The sequence below is a fragment of the Ursus maritimus genome, unplaced genomic scaffold (genome assembly GCF_017311325.1).
Source record: "Ursus maritimus isolate PB19 unplaced genomic scaffold, ASM1731132v1 scaffold_1, whole genome shotgun sequence".
Lineage (NCBI taxonomy): Eukaryota > Metazoa > Chordata > Mammalia > Carnivora > Ursidae > Ursus > Ursus maritimus.
In genome coordinates, this window is record NW_024423343.1 from 32696039 (window position 1) to 32716692 (window position 20654).

The following is a 20654-nucleotide window of genomic DNA, read 5'->3' on the forward strand; positions in this document are numbered from 1 at the left end:
ATCACTTGATCCCTTTGGTGCACAAGCTTGATCTGCACCCAAAATGAAAGTACTGCAGTCTCCTGTCTAGTATTTATAGACCCTAGGGCATCAAAATCTAAGGATATTAACTGGAGACAGTAGGATTTTTGAAAAGATAGGGCATAAGGCAATGTCAAAATGGGGTGCCACCTGGAAGGACAGAAGGTCCCAACACAGGAGCATTACCTGGGCAAATTCACCCATTCCCAGGACATGGATGGCCCAGAAACTCGATCTATTTAGTGTCCCAGAATCAACTGGTTTCAGGGATGTTAACCCACATTAGCTAAGTGTAGAGAGACTCTATAAGCCAGGGTATTAATTTACAAAATGAAATACAGTTGCTTGACCATCATATTTCCTGTATATGAATTCTGTGCAACAGGTTGTGACCAAAACTCCCTGGTTCCAGAGTCAAGACTTATGGGAGGTATATGGCAGGAATGTTTAATGAGAATCTGCCACATTCGTCTCCATTCTTTGGATAGATCAAATATTCTACTTATCCTGACCAGATCCTTTTCCAAGGACAAGACTTGGTTAAGCACTATCATTATTTCTGGAAATTTCCTTTTTCATTTCAGAAAAATTAACTTTATGTTTGGCTTTTGTTCTTCCTTCTCTTTTCTCAAAAACCCTGGCACTAGCCAATGTCTTACTCTTTGTCCATTAGTGCTACTCAGTCATCTTTTCCTATCTCCCTTAGCAAAAGCAATTTTGGGCTCTTTTATTGCTTCAAGTTCCCAAGAATAACTTTGATAAGTAAAACCCCCATAGTACGGGACAGCTTACAGACAATTCAGTAATCTTCTGTACAATAATGAGGCAAGTCTTATTATGTTCATTACAGAGATGAGAAAACAGAAGCTCAAAGAGGTTAAGTGACTTGCTCAAGATCTTACATCTAGTAAGAGAGAGGAAAGGCATTGCTCCAAAGCCTGTATTTTTTCTTATGATATTGCCACGAAACCATAGAATTAAAGAATGTTAGAGTAGAACAGGCCTAAGAAATCATCTAAAATCTAGAGTCTAGACCTGTACTGTTTAATAGAGTAGCCAATAGCCACGTGTAGTTGTTTACACGTAAATTAATTATAAGTAAGTAAAACTCTAAAACTCATTTTCATAGTCGCACTTCCTACATTTCAAGCACTCAATAGCCACATATGGCTAATGGCTACTAATTGGACAGCACATATGATAAAATAATCCATCATTGCAGAAAGTATGGTTGGATAGTGCTGGTCTAGACTCTAAAGGCAATGAAACCCAGAATCCCTAGACCTCATTTTAGGGAGCTCCATTTTAAAGTGTTAAAAATCCAAATATTTGAGATCTGGTCATAAAATCAACATGTACCTTGTTCAAAAGATTTTCCTTGTTGAATCCAAAATGGAGGGAAGACAGGCAGGAGATGGTATTTTGGTGGTACACCTGAAAGATCCTGTTGTGGCCTGAGATTCTTTGGTACATTAAGTTGACTGTCCTGGAGCAGCACAGAATCCTTGATATACCCTGAAGAATAGGTCAGGAGTTATTAGTAGAAATAATGGTTGCCAGTCCAGAAGTCTTGGAGATGACTACAAGGTTCCCCACTTACACTAGTCTTGGCTTTGGACACTGGCCGTTAAAGAAGACAATTAGAGGATGGGAGGGATTAAAAATGAGCTAGAACTCATAGAGTGTTCTCTGTTCAGTGTCTTGGGTACTTCTGGTCTTGTGCCACCTGTGTGCTTCTTCCACTTCACCATTTCCAAGAACTGGGTCTCCCTGGTGGAAGAAGCATGGCTGCTTCTTTGCGGTTGGGTAAAAGGCTCCTCCTGCTTCAAGAGGAGAATCCAAAGGTTTCTCCTGAATGTATCCTACTTGCTTCTGTAGGCCTCATGATTCTCAATTCAGTCATTCTACAAGCATTTATTGGGAGCTTACCATGGCCAGACACGGGCCCTTTTTAGAGGCACTAATAGTCTGTTGGAGAGATGAAGCTCTCCTGTGCTCAACTGTGTGGCCCCAAATGTCAATGTGATATAAGGTCAAAAAATAGGGAGCTCAATATTGGCTGGAGTTGTCAGAGAAGCATTTGTAGAAAATGTGGGCCTGAATTGTCTGAAGGAGTTATCATAGGGGTAGAAAGATGGGACCAAAGAACATACTAGCATCACAAAGGTAGTGAGCTCTGAGATGTGAGCTCACTGGCAGAGGCCATTGGGCCAGTGATCTCATACCACAGTATTGCTATTGTTCCTCCAGCCTGACGGTCTTACCTTCAAGAGGTGCTTTGGCGATGAATTATGGCAAGGGACCCAAGAATGCACATACACATGAATCTTTCCTTAAACTACACGTTGTAGCCATGTGATTTCCATAGAGGGGGTCTGAGACATTTTTTGATGTTAAGTGGGGTTCTTGTCCTTGAAGATGTTGGGCCTAGGCTATGGGGCAGTGGTCTGCTGTGTCCTCTGCTCCATCTAATGATAAATATATCTTTGGTTAAGAGGCTCTTTCTCACAAGTGTTAAATAAATGGAACTGCCTGTAATGCCGGTCTTGCCGTGAAGGTAAAACCAATAGCTGGACAAACCCACATCTCATTTTCCTTCAAGTCATCACTTACTGGGGAGAGAGCTGTTTTCTCTCCTTTCCCGAGGTAAACCTATAAAGCAAGAAGCAAGTCAGTCTTCCTTTGGTCCTGTCTGTGCTGAAGAAATGGCAAACACCCAATGGGTGCTGGCAAATCCTACTTCTCACTCCTCTCATCCCCAACAGGTTTGCCAAATAAAATATAGGATGTCCAGTTAAAATTGAATTTCAGATAAACAATGAATACTTTTTTAGCAAAAATATGTACCAAATAGTGCAAGTTTAACTCTTTGTGTGTGTGTGTGTCTGTGTGTTTGTGTATGTCTGTGTGGGTCTCTGTGTGTGTGCACTAAATCTGGCAACTTGAATCCCCAATAGTTTCCATTTTTAAGCCTTTACAGAGTACATTTGGGGTCTCTGTTTAGCATAAGGGTGTCTATCTCCTCAGTGGATGGTGCTGGAGAGCTGCCATCTTTAAGAGGAGGAGGCCTAACATTCCTACTTCCTGGAGGATCTGAGATCACCTCAAAAGGGCAACTAGGGAGTGTTGGGGTGAATGTGGAGCTGGGGATATAGGGAGGATTTGCCTTCTGGTTCCAGCTCTGCTTTTGGCTGAATGACTTTGGACAAATTACTTCGCCACTTCCCCCGTCCCCCATCCTCCTTTTCCTTATCTTCAAAAAGAGAGGGATTGATCTGGAGGATCTGAAGTCTCTCGGTGGGGAAGGTTGGGAAGAAAGTTCTGCTTGGGATGTGGAGTGTGAAGGTCCTGAGAGGAGCTAGAGGGAAGGCAAGACTTCAGGCTGTAGGTTCCTCTGCAAATGTGGGGGAGGACAAAGAGCAAAAGGTCTGATAGAGGCTCTCAGCTCCCAAGCTTGAGCACCTTTGCCTTAACACAAAATTGGAACTAAAATTCTAGTGTTTCAGGACTTGATGAAAAACACACTCTCACATCAGAATTCAAGGCAGGGCATCTCAGCGTGTATGTCCTCCCATTGCCCCACTGACCTGCACAGTGGAGCCTGTACATGGTGTCAGGGGGCCATGTCCGCAAGAGGCCTCGGAGGTATCTCTTGGCTGAATACCCAGGCTGCATCTGCCGTTGGCCCTGGCTCTCTGGTTGGCTTCGGAAGTGAAGGTATGGTTGCCAGGCTCTGTCCTGTTCCCTCTGTGGAGACACCAGTCAGGAAACAGCACGGCTGCTGAGTCCTGAGCCTCCCAGTGATACACGCTGGTTAGCATAATTCTCATCAGTAATCTGGGAGACTGCTGGAAGGTGCCTACAGGCACCTGAAACAGATGCCTCAGCCAACAGACATAAACCTAGAACCCACAGAGCAAAGCTCTGAAAGGCCCCTGCAGATTTGCAGTTGGAAGGAGAAGGAGAAATGAGAAATTCCAGACCCCATCTTTGAGACAAAGCATCAGAAAAGAATAAGAGCCTCAAAGAAAACACATTCCTTAGTTCAGCCTGTGGAAATCATTTGAGTACCTGAAAAAGTGGTGCTGTAGGGCAATGGGAAAGTCAGCTCAACAAGTCGGCAGCAGCGGTCAATGTTTGCAATGTGAATAATGGGACAGACAGACTATGTTCATGTTAATGGGAAGCCTGGCATTTTGAAAATATCTGGCTCTGCTGCATTTCATTTCAGCCCAGAGAATTTTCTGGGAACCTACCCGCTAAAGTCAGCTCCACTATGCAAGACATCATGGGGAACAAATGTGAATAAGAACATCTTACACTTAGGTGAGGATGTATATTCTACAAAGAACTTTCACCTCATTATAATCCTTTAATGTGGGCGAGTTAATACTATAATTACTCAGGTGATGCAGAACTCTCTAAGGATGATCAGTTAAGAACAAGAATAGCAAACATGAGGACATGTGCTGACATCTATCTTCCTCCCCCTTGTCCATGGTGGACATAACCAATCAATCATGGAATTCTTGACTGATGAACAGATTGGGATTTCAGAGTCCTTCTCTTAAAAAAATTTTTAAAAAGATTTATTTATTTATTTGAGAGAGTGCATGGGGGGGGGCGGGGAAGGGCAGAGGGCAAGGAAAAGAGAGAATCCCAAGTAGACTTGGCGCTGAGTGTAGAGCCTGACAGTGGACTTAATGCCGTGACCCTGAAATCACGACCTGAGCTGAAGCCAAAAGTCGGACGCTAAACCAACTGAACCACCCAGAGGCTCCATTCTCTCACAGATTTTTAAAAAATTGAGGCATAATTTATATATAATAACATGCATAGAGCTAAAATGTTTAGTAAAATCTGACAATTGTATACACCTTTGTAACCACCACACAAAACAAAATATAGCCCAGAAAGTTCCCTCATGCTACTTCCTGGTCAATTTCTCCCCACCCACCAGGTAGTCACCGTTGTCAGGTGAGGTCAGTAAGCCACTGGCCTGAGTTATTTTGCCATATCCTGTCAGAATTTACCGAAGAAGAATGGTTAAATTTTAAAAAGTAAAGAAAAAAAAATATGATGGAAATATAGAACCTGCTTGATGTGGAGAGGAAGGCCTTAGATTTAGGGTTCTTGCTCTGCTGGGCAAATCTGTGGTTTGCTCCCGTGCTGATGTATTCAGGAGATCAAAATGCCACAGAAGGACAGCCTACAGCTGTAGCTGAGGATTCAAAACCACCAGAGACTCTTCTTCAGCTAAAAAGAGGGCTGGGAAGCCAAAATCCATAGGACAAAAGAATACCTCTGCTGAGGAGAGAGAAACAGGTACCCAGAATAGACATTCATTCATTCATTCATTCATTCATTCATTCATTCATTCATACAGTGCATCAAACCATATGCCAGGCACTAGAGGAAAGGGGACAGATAAGCAGATTGATAACTAACAAATAACCTGAGTAACAGAAAAGAAAGCACGGCTAATTATTCAATTGGCTGTACTCTTTAGGAATTTGTAAATTAAATGAATGTTTAGAATCCAAATAGGGCATCAACTGGTCTTTGATGTCTGGACATTTTGTGTGGCAGATACTTCAAATGCAGAAAGATCCCAAATAATTCAGTCCCACATAAATCTGGAGGCTTTTTACAGGCGCTAAGAAGGAATTATAGGGAGGGTAGTGGAAGCAAAGTGACTCAAGTTATCTCTCATTCCATTTTTTCATTTGGTCATGCAGTAATCTTTACTGAGCATCTTCTATGTGCCAGGCACTGTGGTAAGCCATGGAATATGAAGCCATTAGATCCAAGGCCTTTTCTGGGTGAATTGGAACTTCATTTCCTCCCTGTAAATCTTGGCTTCAAATGACTTCTCTCTGAATGCAACGAGACCAAGCCTCCCCTGAGATGCTGTAGTCCCTACCCAGATGGCACAATGCATTGTTTGATCTGGACAAGAGCCCCTGATTGTTTCCCATTCGTGGGTATTTTTGAAATATCATCTTGGTTCTGGAGTTTTACTGGGCAACTTGCTAAATGGTGCAGGAAGTTGCCGAGAAGAGTTAGGAAATCCTTTGTCCTGGAACTTGGGGTATCTAGACACATTTTTGCCTATAGTTTGAAAGCTGATTTTGGTCTGTGTATTAATTTCCTATTGCTGCTTTTTTTTTAAAAGATATTTTATTTATTTATTTGAGAGAGAGAAAGCACACAGAGGGAGAGGGAGAAGCAGACTCCCCACTGAGCAGGGAGCCCGCTTCTCCCTCTGCCTAAAGCTTCCCCTGCTTATGTTCTCTCTGACAAATATATAAACAAAATCTTTTTAAAAAATAAAGATTTATTTATTTATGTATTTGAGAGAGAGGGAGAGAGAGAGAGCTTACGCTTGTGAGCAGGGGGAGGGGTAGAGGGAGAGGGAAGGGGAAGCAGACTTCCCACTGAGCACAGAGCCTGAGGTGGGCCTCAATTCCACAACCTTGAGATGATGACCTGAATTAAAACCAAGAGTTGGAACCTCAGCCAAGTGAGTCACCCAGGCGCCCTGATAATCTCTTTCTTTTAAGGCCATCTGATTAGCAACCTTAATTCCATCTGCAACCTTTATTTTCCTTTGCCATTTAACCTAATTTATTCATATGTTCCAAGGATTAGGACATAGACATCTTCGGGAGTCATGATTCTGCCTGCCACAGTTTCTCAAGTTTTTTCTAGTTTTCTGGCTTTTCTTAGTAGTTTCTCAAATCATTCCTGTGAAGTTGGTTGATAAATTTCACATCTGGATAAACTGGTGGATAAACTGGTGCTGAGACAGAGGCCCAAGGCCCGCTTAGCTTTACCAAGAAGACCAGGCAGGGGGACAGCTGGGTGGTTCAGTCGGTTAAGCGTCTGGGTTTGGCTCAGGTCATAATCCCAGGGTGCTGGGATTGAGCCTCGCATCGGGCTCCCTGCTCAGTGGGGAGCCTGCTTCTCCCTCTCCTCCCCACCTGTGCTCTCTGTCACTCTGTCTCTGTCTCTCAAATAAATAATTAAAATCTTAAAAAAAAAAAAAGACCAGGAAGGACTTCACTCATTTCCGAGGTGTAGAATAATATGTTAAGTAGAAAAAAGCGAGATACAAGAGAGAATGTAAAGTACAATTACAGTCTCATAAAAGTATATTTTGTAAATGTATAATCATGGTGGAAAGACTGGAAGAAAATATATTAAAATTCTAGTAACAGTGGTAATAGGGTGTTGGGCATAAGGTTACAGTTCATTTTTTTTTCCCTTTTTTAAAAATAAAGTTAAAAATCCAGTAATATGGTCAGATTATATTAATACATGGAAAACATGTTAAAAATTAACATTTTATTGTACCCACCCTCCTCTCAATTCCTTCTCCAACATTATCCTGGACCTCTAATTGCCAGAAGTTACTATAAAACCTAAAAGGAGACAGAAGGAGCTGGGAAGGGAGTTTCTGGAACAGGGAAATGAGCAACAGCAGGGGGCTGGCTGTGATGGTTTCAGGCTTCTCAGGCCTGCCTTGGCTTTGCCAGTCAACTCCAGCTTTCGGTTTCTTCTGAAATGAGTAAATAGTGTGCACAGAGTGGCCTGTTGTCCACACTCCATCAGAGTGCTTCCTTTAATAAGAGACTTTCTGACCAGCCATGTTCCCAGTGCCCGCCAGGCCTCCGTATGCAGAGGAGCCGAATGGAACCCCAGTAACTGTCCCCACCCCTGCACTGGCTGTCATATCCACCCTGCCCCAATGCTAGCCAGTGAGGGTTTTCAAAGGATGGAAGGAGCCGCTGCAGGCTGTGCTCCTGTTCAGCAGATATGGGGTGGCAGGGTGCCAGAGTCCCCAGGAAGGCAAGAAAAGCCTGGACAGCCAGCTGCCATCTCACCACAGACAGTGGCCAGCCTTTGTGTGCAAGAGTCGACAGGGGTAAAGAGGGAAGTCCAGAAATCCCAGGACTCCAGACAAAACCCTGCACAATTTGACCCTACCCACTTCTCCAGGTACATTTCCAGCTAAGAGTCCTACCTGTCTAATTGCCCTGACTTTCTCTAGCTAGCTCTCCCCTCTAGGCCTTCACTTATCTGTGACAGGAAGGTTTCTCCCCACTTATTTATATCACAAGACTCAACTCAAATTCTACCTCCTCTAAGATGTAGCCACTCTAATCTGGTCCTTGCACGCTCCTACTGGGTAGAGGTTATGGCCTCTTCCTGTCACACTCTGGCAACTAATATGTTCATCCAACAACTCTGTGTTGAGCATCTGACATAGGTCAGACACTATTCTAGGCACTGACAAGTTAATAACCACTCAAGATGTTAGCTCAGTTGAATCAAAATCCCCAAAATGTCTGTACTTCCCTGCCGAACACCTGTGTCTTGAACTGCCTACTTCAGTCAGAAGTCCGTCTCTGAGGAGGAATACAGCTGGTGCCTCCTGTTTGTCAGTCAGGCTTGCTGGAGTCAGTGTGCTCTGGCAAAGGCCAAATTTCACAGGGAGGCTGACCACCCATTGTTGTTGCACCTGTGCAGGTGACTGGAGCCAGCCTTGGAGATACCAGGGAAGTGCCACTGGGGTAGAAGTGGGGTGTAATGGGAATGGAGAGATGTGCAACCACTTGCAGCTGTTCCTACAAAGACTTCTCCACCCCAGCCTGACTTCAATCAGCTCTGTGTAAACCCTACAACTCTCAGCCAGCCGTTTTCTTTGCAGGTTTAATTTCTGTGATTCTGTGCAATTGATACTTTCTCTCTCCCATGTATCTTTGGTGACTATATGTTCCTGGATATCACGCCATTAAGGAGAGAATCGGGGCTCCTGGGTGGTGCAGTCAGTTAAGCATCCAACTTGTGGTTTCCGCTCAGGTCATGATCTCAGGGTTGTGGGATTGGCCCCACATTGGGAGATGCTCAGGGCAGAGTCTCCTTGAGATTCTCTCTCCCGCTCCTTCCGCCCCTCCCACTCATGCTCTCTCTCTCTCTCAAATAAATAATGAATCTTAAAAAAAAAAGAATCAGAAAGTGATCTGAATTTTCCCATAGTCACAGTATTATAACAGGGCTTGATTCCTGACCAAACCATTTAGCATCAAAGATTTGACCAGCCATATGTCATAAAAGCAAAGGTATAACAACTAGAATTGATAACAGCAAAAATTAAGCTTCAGTTCTTGTAAGAGTTCAGTCTGCCTGGGTTTGAAACCTTGCTCCATCATTTACTAGCTGTATGACTTTGGGGAAATTACTTGACCCATCTGTGCCTCAGTTAAAAAACTGTCAAATGAGGATGATAAAAGTACACATCCTACATGCAAAAAAAATGAAGCTGGACCATTCCCTTACACCATACACAAAAACTAATTCAAATTGGATCAGAGACCTAAGTATAAGAGCTAAAATTATAAAACTCTTAAGAAGAAAACGTGAGAGAAAAATCTTCATGACATTGGATTTGGAAGTAATTTAATGGATATTTGATACCAAAAAAGCAGGCAACAAAATAAAAAATGGATAAGTTGGACTTCATTAAAATTTAAAACTTGTGCATCAAAGAACACTATCAACAGAGTGAAAAGGCAAACCATGGAATGGGAGAAATTATTTGCAAATCATGTATCTGATAAAGGATTAATATCTAGAATATATAAAGAACTCCTGCAACTCAAAAACAAATAAAACAACCTGATTTTAAGAATGGACAAAGGACTTGAGTAGACAATTCTCCACAAAAGGTATACAAATGGCCAATAAGGACATGAAAAGTAAGCTCAATGCTTACTTATCATTAAGGAAATGCAAATCAAAACCATGATGAAATACCACTTCACACCCATCAAGATGGCTATAATTAAAAAACACGCACAAAAACCAGAAGATAACAAGTGTTGGTGAGGATGTGGAGAAATTGGGACCCTTGTGCATTGCTGGTGGAACTGCAAAATGATGCAGCTGCTGCTATGGAAAACAATATGGTAGTTCCTCAAAAAATGAAAACTAAAATTACCCTATGACCCAGCAATTCCACTTCTGAGGATGTACTCTAGAGAACTGAAAGCAGGGACGTGAACAGATAGATTTTTTTTTTTAAGATTTTATTTTTAAGTAATCTACACCAAGCTGAGCCAGCCAGGTGGCCCGAACAGATAGGTATTTGTACACCCACGTGTATAGCAACCTTATTCACAATAGCCAAAACATCAACACAGTCTAAATGTCTATTGACTGATGAATGGATAAACAAAACTTGGTCTATACATAGAGGACTATTATTCAGCTTAAAAGAAAAAGAAATTCTGATACACGCTACAACATGAATGAATGTTGAGGACATTATGCTAAGTGAAATAAGCCAGTCACAAAATACTCAAATGATAACTACTATATAATTCCACTCAGATGAAGTACTTAGAGTAGTCAAATTCATAGAGACAAAAAGTAGAATGATTGTTTCCAGTGGCTGGTGGGGAGAGGGAAATAGGAAGTTATTGTTTAATGGGTACAGAGTTTTAGATAAAAAAAGTTTTGGAGGCCCCTGGCAGGCTCAGTTGGTGGAACATATGACTCTTCTATCAGGGTTATAAGTTCAAGTCCTATGTTGGGTGTAGATATTACTTAAAAATAAAATCTTAAAGGGGTGCCTGGGGGGCTCAGTTGATTAAATGTCTGACTCTAGATTTTGGCTCAGGTCATGATCTCAGGATCATGAGATTGAGCCCCACATCTGCGTCTGGCTCTACTCTCAGCAGGGAGTCTGCTGGAGATTCTCTCTCTCCCTCTCCCTTTGCCCCTCCCCCGGCTCATGCTCTCTCTCTCTCTCTCTCTCGAATAAATAAATGAAACTGTTAAAAAGAATAAATAAAATCTTTAAAAAGAGGGGCATCTGGTTGGCACAGTCGTTAAGTGTCTGCCTTCGGCTCAGGGCGTGATCCCGGCATTCTGGTATCGAGCCCCACATCGGGCTTCTTCGTTAGGAGCCTGCTTCTTCCTCTCCCACTCCCCCTGCTGTGTTCCCTCTCTTGCTGGCTGTCTCTGTCAAATAAATAAAATCTTAAAAAAAAAAAAAATCTTTAAAAAGAGTTCTGAAGATGGATAGTGGTAATCGTTGTACAACAATGTGAATGTACTTACTGCCATTGAACTGTATATTTAAAATTAATTTAAGTGGTAAGTTTTTTTTCTTCATTTTCTCTTCATTTAAAAACTTTTTTAAAAAAGATTTTATTTATTTATTTGACAGAGAGAGACAGCCAGTGAGAGAGGGAACACAAGCAGGGGGAGTGGGAGAGGAAGAAGCAGGCTTCCAGCGGAGGAGCTCGATGTGGGGCTCAATCCCAGAACCCTGAGCCGAAAGCAGACGCTTAACAACTGAGCCACCCAGGTGCACCTTAAGTGGTAAGTTTTATGTTACACACTTTATAAAGTTGTTACATATTATATATGTGTGTATTTTTTAAAATATATTTTTAAAGTTGTTATAAATTTTACAACACACCTTATAAAGTTGTTGTGAGGATTAAATGAGATAAGTATAAAGTGCTTATAATAGTGATGGATATAATAGTGTTACATAAGTGTTAGCCTTTATTATAAATATTCTCTACCTGTTGGTTATACAAGGGAACCAATGGATGAAGTACATAAAGCCTAGAAAAATAGACGTCTACTGGATCATATATTTGGCTAACTATTAACATATTACCTATAACCCAGAATGATTCTGATGAAAATTTGATTTGCTTTCTTAGAATTGTAAATGTTTCTAAGGGATGTTTTGGAAGACCCAGATCCCTTTTTTAAAAAATGCTGTTAAAAAAAATGCTGTTAAAGCAAGAGTGTTACTTCTTTTCTCTGGAGCATGTGGAATCTTCAAAATCAGTCCCACTAGGCGTTAGGACCAGGGCTTTGGAATCAGTTGTGTGGCTTATAATCCTAGCTCCACCTTTTAGATGTATAACTTTGGGCAAGTTAATTAACTTCAAGCCCCAATATTTCCTCCTACAAAATGAGGGGGGGGGGCGGGTAAAGCTAACACCCAGCTCATAAGCTTGGGCAAATTGAGTGAGGTTATATAGATAAAATGCCTGGCATACACTAAGCACTCAATAAGTGCTAGCTATTATTGACGATACCTTTGACCTCATTGTCATGGTTGAACCACGATTCACTCTTGATCTTTCCTACTTCCAGCTTTATTAAAGGCTCTAAGTACAACTGCTCAGGAGTTGCTCAAATGGGGGACAGCTGGCAGAAAGAGTACAGTCAAGTCACTCTGTCAACTTTTCACTGCTTTGGTGCCTACTTGACACTTTGTTGATAGCCATCAAAGCACCGAGCATTTCTTAGGAACACCATCAAATGAGTAGCAGGTTATTGCAAAGGAAACTTCTTCCTCCTGATCTTTGGCTCAAAAACCAATTTATTTTCTGCCTACTTTTCTGTATTTTTCTATTTTGTGTGATGAATAATTATGTTCAGGACAGCATAAACTTTATTCAAAAAGCATATTTCTCACAATATTACTTGATAAAATAATAGCCTGAAGGTGCCTTTATGGGTTGGACTTCGGCAGAAAACACCAAATAAAGAGTTAAGAACCTTGAGTCTTGAGTATTAAGCAGCGTAGAATGTATAGGGATATATTCAGTGGAACAAGGTTAATATTACCCTTAAATGTAGCCACATTTTTAAGGGAAATGGCAGGAGCAATACAACCTTGGTTGAAAACAACTATAGTAATCTAAAGCCTATTTATCCTTCAATGGGACAGAGAAATGGATGCTCTATGAATTGAATTTTTGAAACAAATTATTTTTAATATACTATTTAATCAATGTTCCATTGATTAAGCATTACTTAAAAATATCACCAGATTTACAAAATTCTAAAAATATAAGAACAAGAGGGGCACCTGGTTGGCTTAGTTGGTTAAGTGGCTGATTCTTGGTTTAGGCTCAGGTCATGATCTCAGGGTGCTGGGATTGAGCCCTGCATTGGGCTCTGTGCTTAGCAGGGAGTCTTCTTCTCCTCTCTCTTTTCCTCTGCCCCTCCCCCGACTTGCTAAATAAATAAATAACTTAAAAAAAAATTAAAAATACTAGGGCACCTGGCTTGCTCAATCGGTAGAGCATGCAACTCTTGATCTCCAGGTTGTGAGTTCAAGCCCCATTAAAAAAAAAAACAAACAAACCAAAAAACTCCATACTTTTTGTAACCAAATAAAAATAAGATATATTTTTTAAAAAGAAGAAATACTAAAACAATATGGAAATTATTTCATATTTCTGATGATTTGAGAAGTACTTGAAGATCCTGCCATGTTTCAAGAGAATCATTATGACTATCATTTAGTTACTACTCCAAATTGTGGTTGTTTAGGTTTTATAGCTATTTGATTTCTAAATATTATGGGAAGCTGAATGAATTAAAGCCCTCGAAAAATGGTTACTGCTTTGGAAATGTTTTAACCATATTTTCTTCTTTTTTAAAAAAGAAAAACAAGCAACATGTATCTAAAAGTGTGAGAATTCTGACATCTAATCTCTTGACTCAGCACTTATCTTTGCTCATTAGGAGTTGAGCCACTAAGAAAGCTAAAGACGAAGTGTATGTTGAGCTATAAAACTCAGACATACTGCTACATGCATGCCATTATATCCAAATATAGAACTGGAAATAGTGTGAGTTGGTTGGAAAATTTATGCACTTCCCTGTGATGGGCTCCCTGTGATGGGCTCTAGTATCCGAATGAGCTAGAATTTTACAGGTTTCCCGATTCACAGTTTAGCCAGTAGAGATCCTTCTGTAAGTAGCACAACTCTGTTAACTATCTCACCTTCCCTCCTGCCCCATTTTGGTTCTTTTACTTTGAGTGTGGTGTTTTTAACTCTTGAACTATGGACTATTTGGACAACAAAATACTGAGCCTGAGAAATAGATGGTGTGGTTATCAGTTATTGGTTATTTACAGTACTCTTTCTATTTCATTTTCCTTCCTGATTCCACCTGGATCCTTAGAGTCAACCTCACTCTCTCTGTCACTGTCTACTTCCTTCAAAGGGATAGATTTTTACTCTTTAAATATATTTTTATTTTTTCAATAGATTTTTACTTTAAAATATTTTTATTTTGTTTATTTTTTTAACAGGAGGAAATTTAATTTAATTACATATATACAGGGAATCATATAAACATGAGAGATTCCCTGCAAATTTTTACTTTATTTTTAAAATTCTGTGATTAAAAAAAATAGTTTGATTAAAAAGTATGTATAAATAAAAATATGACTTTTAATTCCACCACCCATGGTTAGATGTTGATATGTATCTTTCTGCTTGTATAACTAATTTTTAAAAATTGGGATTACATTAGAGAGGTGATGTTTTCTGTACTGCCTGGTCTCAAATTCTGGTGTGATTATCTACATGGCTGTATAATCTTGAGTGAATGACTCAAACTCTCTGTGCTTCAATTTCCTCACCTCTAAAATGAGATAATAGTAGTACACCCTCAGGACTGATAGGAAGCATGCATGAGTTATACACAGAGGGTACTTAAAGCAGTAGCAGGAACATAGTAAATACTCAAAAAATGTTAATGAACTTCAGTATTTTTATTAGATGAATATTACTTTGTAATCTGCCCTAAGAATATACTGTGGATACTTTCTCATGTTATTTGTGACTAATACATGACTTTATTGCCTGACCCCAAATCCATTCTGACTGTACCATAATTTTCTTAATCAATGTTTCATTGTTGGACATTTATTATTTTCAATGTTTTGTATAGTAATAAGTAACCTGTAGTGAACACTCTTCTGCATAAATCATTGGGCACATCTCTGATTATTTCCTAAGGCAAATTCCTAAAAGTAGAATGCTGAATCAGAGTATTAGCTCTTTATAGGCTTTTGCCAAAATGTCCTCTGGAAAAGTCATGTGAATGTGTGCTCCTAATGTCTGAGACAGCTCATTTCCCCATAGCCTTCTCAGCACCGGATATATGATGTAAAAAGCTTCTTGCCAGTCTGTAGTTTTCATAATCAGATGGTGGTCTGTAGTTTACAAAGCTCTCCTCTTCCGAGCTGTTCATTTTCTTTAATCTCAAATCCATTCAAATTGTTCCTCCTATTTCAACCTATAATGTCCTCTAATCTTAAATTTCTGCCCTGTAACTATTCTTTACTTTCTGATTTCTTCACACAATTTCCCTTCTGCCCACTCGGGGGTAGACAACAGTGTTCTGTTTTGTTACGGGTGTGTGTTATAAATCTGGTAGGTGGGTACCATAGGAGAACAGGAACTTCCCCTCTTTTCACTGAGCCCAAGTCTAACCCAAGATGAAGCTGTCCCCAAATAGACTCTTCTACTTTATAAAGTAAAAATATCCCTGCTGCCTGAAATAGTCAAGTGTCTGAAAGCTGTGGAAGGTATTCTTACTCTTGACAGTAAGTTAACCTACATAGCAGTGTCTAACCAGGAAAACAGAAATCACTCTTAAGTATTTAAACACAGCAAAAATTTAATTCAGGGAATTGGTTGTGCAGCTGATTAGAGAGCTCAGAAGCCAGAAAGACTGTGAGGCGATGCTGAGATCAGTAACATCAGAAAGCCAGCACCATCCCTGGCTCAAGGACAAAGGCAGGAGCAGGTGGGGTCAGCTGAAGGAACCTGGTGAAGAGCCACTGACCCTGTCTGTTGGGAGCTGGACCACAGAGGTGATGCAGCTGTTTCTTATCACCTACAGATAGAATGGAAGGGGATAAATACCTGGGCTTTTTTCTCTCCTCTCTCTCCAGTCTCCTTCCAATGTCTTCCACTGGCAAATTTGATTAGAAAGCCAGTTGACACAGATGTTTGTGGAATTATATATAGCCTGCGGTCAACCCCACTTTTGTGCTGAGCAAAATAAAGTAAAGGTGAGGAATGGATGTGAGGGCAAACAGGCCAAGGCCTGGCACAGTGACATCTGGGGGCCCTTCCAAGCCCACAGACAATAGGGCATAGTACAAAGTATGCGTGCCCTGGAGAGGTAGGCAATTCTGGGCTTGAATTCTGGCTCTGTCACTTTCTAGCTCTGAGACATTGGTCAGGTCACTTAACTCCTCTGAGCCTCAGTTTTCTCATTTATGAAAGAGGGCAAGAAAAACCATATGTCACTGGGTCCCTGTGAAGATTAAATAAAGTAATAGCTATAAAATATTAGTAAGCTTTCCACTATAATTGGTTTCCTTTCACCCAAGAATTTATGATTCTAAGACAAAGGAAAATGAGCATTTGGTTACATCATTAAACTTCTCTGTATTTTGGGGCCCCTGGGTGGCCCAGTTGGTTAAGGGTCTGCCTTCTGCTCAGGTCATGATCCCAGGGTCCTGGGATTGAGCCCTGCATTGGGCTCCCTGCTCATCGGGGAGTCTGCTTCTCCCTCTCCCTCTGCTGCTCTCTCTCTCTTTCTCTCTCTCTCTGTCAAATAAATAAATAAAATCTTAAAAAGAAAGAAAAAAAGCTTCCCTGTATTTTGAAAGAAAGAAAAGGAGCATAGGAATCTTTCCTTTTGGAAGCTCTGCCTAGGGTAGGGTAGGTGATAAGTTGCCCAATAATGATACTGGGAGATGATGTAAGAAACACCGAAAATGCCCTATGTGATCGATTTATTCATTCCACAAACATTTATGGGTACTCACTCTTTTCTAGAAATGATTTAGACATGGTCCCTGCCCTCATGGAGATGGTAACGGATGGACAAAGGGAGGCATTGCAATGCCTGATACTCTGGGAATGTTCCCAGAGGAGAAAGCAATGGGATATCTTTGCCTAGAGGAATGGGAGAAAGCTTCACTGAAGAAATGACATCTGAGTTGCATTTTGAAGGGTAAGCAGGAGCTTTGAAGGGTAAGCAGGAGCATTGAGGCAGATGCAAAAGCATAGAATCAGAAAAGGGCATGGAACATTTGGGGATCAGTGAGCTATTCACGTGGGTGGGGTCTTGAAGGGTTGACAGTTAAGGTAGTGGTAAGAACAACTGGCAGATGTGGCTAGCTTTGGAAGAGAGAGTCAGCTTGAAGGACCTGGCATAGGAAGCTAATGACTTTAGCCTGTGGGGAATGAGAAGCCAGTAGACTTTTAAACTAGGGGGTAATTGGGGTGCCTGAGTGGCTCAGTCGGTTAAACATCTGCCTTCAGCTCAGGTCATGATCTTGGGGTCCTAGGATTGAACCCCACATCAGGCTCCCTGCTAATCAGGGAGTCTGCTTCTCCCTCTGCTCCTCTATCCACCCCCCACCAGCTCTCTGCTCTCTCACATGCTGTCTCTCTCAAATAAATAAATAAAATCTTTAAAACAAAACAAAACTAGGGAGTAACCCAGCATCTATAACCTAGCATTGAATAAAGTGACACATCTTCCCAGACTCTCTCTTGGCCTCAGCCAAAGGGCTGATGCATGCAGTTACATCAATCAGGGGCCATGTGGACATCTCATAAGACATGAGAAAGTATGAATCAGAAAAATGAGCACAGGGGTTTTCCCTTAATATTAAATTCAGAATGGAAAAACTCATTAACTTCTGCAGATGCTGAAGGGCTCAAGGTAAATATTTAAAATGTTCTCCCTCTCCTTTCCACAAAGCCAAAAACATCAGAGGTGTGATGATGATGCTTGTGGCTATGAGACAGGATTTCAAGGATTCTGATGAAACGTCTGCTGGCCTGGATCTGTCTGAAGCTGAAAAGGACTTTGTGTTACTCTAACGGAAAGGAAAATACAAGATGATGGTATCATAGCCCCTGATGCTTTCAGAGTCCGTTCACATTATCTCATTTAAGCCCCATGACAGCTGTGTGAGGCACATACAGCCAAAAGTACAATCCCATTGGAGAGATGAGGAAATGGTCTTAGGGTTTCATTCCCTAGGGTCTGAGAAGTTATAGCCAAAGCTACAACTGGATTTCCAGACATGCAGGCGAGCGCCTTCCCCACACCCAGGACTGCTCTGCCTACCTGTCTCCTTCCGTACGCCAGGATGGCTTTTCTGAGGTCCTGAAGCGTGTGCAGCTCAAGATCCAGCCTCTTCCTGTGGCCTTTGGGGCGGTGGGGGCCTTTTCTCCTCTCTTCTGGTGGCCATGCTGATATGGCTAAACCTTCTGAGTAAAGGATCAGGGCCCCCTTCCTAGTACTGAATGTTTTAGGGAGAAAGAGGCTCCAGGTGTGCTGTTTGGCACTGCCTTCCTCCTGCGGTTTGCTGACCAGGACATAATCTTCTGGGGACTTCCAGTTCAAGTAATCCTGCAAGGGAAAGAAACCACCTTGATCCAAGGCCCCTTGATAGCAACAGCCCTATGCAAGGTGTTTGACATTTTTTTAGTGACTGACTTTCTGTGAATTGCTTCCATGTTGTCACAGGACACAACCATGCTTCTGAGCAACGGATTTCGTTCTCCACATCTCAGAATCAGTAGAACCTCAGGCAGGGTTCTGTTTCACCCCATACAACTTTCAGCAGAGCCATTCATGCCTGGAGGTTTCAATAGGCCAGTTACAATTTCCTGGTATGCAAGTAAGTAGTCACAAGTATCAAGGGCAGCAGATAACTTTGAAATTAGAACTGGACTAGCTGGCAGTTTAAATAGGGGAAAACCATTCATTCCAACCATCACTTCGCTGTACACAAGGAGACTTTCTATACATTCCAGATGCTATGTAACATTACCTAATTTGGCTATTTAGGACCCTATAAAGTAGTTGCATATCTTGTAAGTAAGTAAATGCCATTGGCCACAGAGGTCCTTTGAAACTTTATAGGTCTTTTAATATAGCAAAGGTCAAATATCACGACAAACTACCATGACAATGGAAATCTCTGTGTGATCCAAACATTTTCAAAGAACCCCACTGGGTTTCTTATTCCCGGCAGGATTCAGTGAAATAAAATTCCAGTACAAGGGAATTTTGCCACCTCTTTAAAATCTTCTCAAATGAGATTTTTTAAAAAATTATTTTTATTTTTTTGCCTATGTTAAGTATGAGTCCTCTGGGTTGAATTCCAGAAAGTTCAAGGAAGCCATTGAAATGGCATGAACATACATAGCATTTCAACCACAGAGCACAACTTCTAAAAACCAAAGAGCCATCAACTTGCCTAGAACCCAGGTGGAAATTCTGGTCTTGAACCAAACCATCTGAATTCTAAACAGTCTGGAATCTCCTTCAGTCTAAAGCAAATGAGGCTATAAGTCAGTGTGCAAGGGGAAGGAAGAGGGTCCCAGTGGCAATATCGATGTGCAACCAACCTTCCTTATTTTCTTGAGTTTTACCAAGGAGGAGGGAACGTCTACCAGTGATCCCCCCCCCAACCTCACTAACAAACCAAACCAAAACACATATGGCTCAGCCCCAAATGGAAATATAGAGCATTCTCCTCCCACCCCCAAAATATGCCTTTATTCAGCTGTAAGACTCACCTCTGGTTCAAAGTAGACTTCTAGCTTCTGTTTGTTCTGGACCAACTTCCCATGTCCCCTGCTCAGGAGAGAGAGCGTGAACATGATTCCCTTCTGACCACCCTTCTCAAGGGCAGTTCATCTTGGTTTTGAAGGCTGAAAACTGGTCACACCTCAAGATTTCCTGAGCTCAGCAGTGAGCCCAAGAAGACCACAAACACTGGGCCTTTTATTAAATACATTTTTCCTTCGTACAGCAGCTTCTTAATAACAACCAGCCACACAGTTTAGACAGTGTGTGTCTTTGTCAGGAGAAAAAATAAACCGCAAACCCAGACTCCTCAAGCTCTGGATTGTCTACTCTCTGGGCAAACTCTCTCTCTTCTTCGCCTGCGCCCTTGTTGTCCCTTGGTCCTGTTGCTCTGTTACCGGGCCGTGTGCATCTACAGATCTGGGCCACTGCACCATCCTTCTCATTGTGAGCGGAGCTTGTTTCCTGGTTGCTATGGCAGCACAGGGAAGTGAAGTCTCTTAAACCAGCCTAGGCAAGGCAGACACTGCTGAGGGCAGTGTTCACACACTGAGGGTGGGGAGAGAAGGTCAAATGGACGTTTGAGGGACCAGGCTCAGATTTCAAGTCTTGATCACAGGAGCAGGGGCGATGTTGGGGTATTTTTTCTGTTACAGTACTCATCTTGCTTTTAGAACGTGTCTTCCCCTTTCTCCTGATATGCTAGCCTTTCACTGTCAACTAACCATTAACAGACTCAGAGGAGTTGTCTAGGTCACCTAAAGCAACCTGTGACGTTTTCCTTGGCTAACCTCCAGCATCTCCTCAACTGGACATGAGGCCTTTTTATGGTAGTTACTGCTTTGCATGGGTGAGTGCAGATACTGGGAATCTCCAGATTCCTTTGCATATCTCACTTGGGCAACTCCCAATATCCAGAGGGGGATACTTGGGAGATGTGGGTAGGGGACGTTTTGGTTGTCATAATGACTGGGGACCACTGCTGGCATTTAGCAAGCAAGGACCTGGGATGCTAAATGTTCTGCAGTGTGCAGGACTGTCCTACATGATGCAGAATTTTCCCACTCCGCGTACCAGTAGCACCCACTTTGAGAAACGTGGCTATAGCCTGGGCTGCTTGGTTCTCCTTGATGCTGACATTATGAGGGCAGGATGGGGGGAAGAGA

General features: G+C 41.8%; 1 protein-coding gene across 1 annotated transcript in view; it reads right to left on the reverse strand.

Annotated features, from left to right (window-relative positions):
* Window positions 1-19567, reverse strand: part of KIAA2012 (KIAA2012 ortholog) — a 98532-nt gene extending 78965 nt beyond the window's left edge. The window contains exons 1-4 of the mRNA XM_040641895.1: window positions 19479-19567; window positions 18019-18303; window positions 3609-3768; window positions 1381-1536 (exon numbers count right to left, since the gene is read on the reverse strand). Of these exons, the coding sequence (XP_040497829.1) occupies window positions 1381-1536; window positions 3609-3768; window positions 18019-18303; window positions 19479-19562 (685 nt within the window). The 5' untranslated portion in view covers window positions 19563-19567. The remainder of the gene's footprint in view (window positions 1-1380; window positions 1537-3608; window positions 3769-18018; window positions 18304-19478) is intronic.
* Window positions 19568-20654: the final 1087 nt, after the last annotated feature.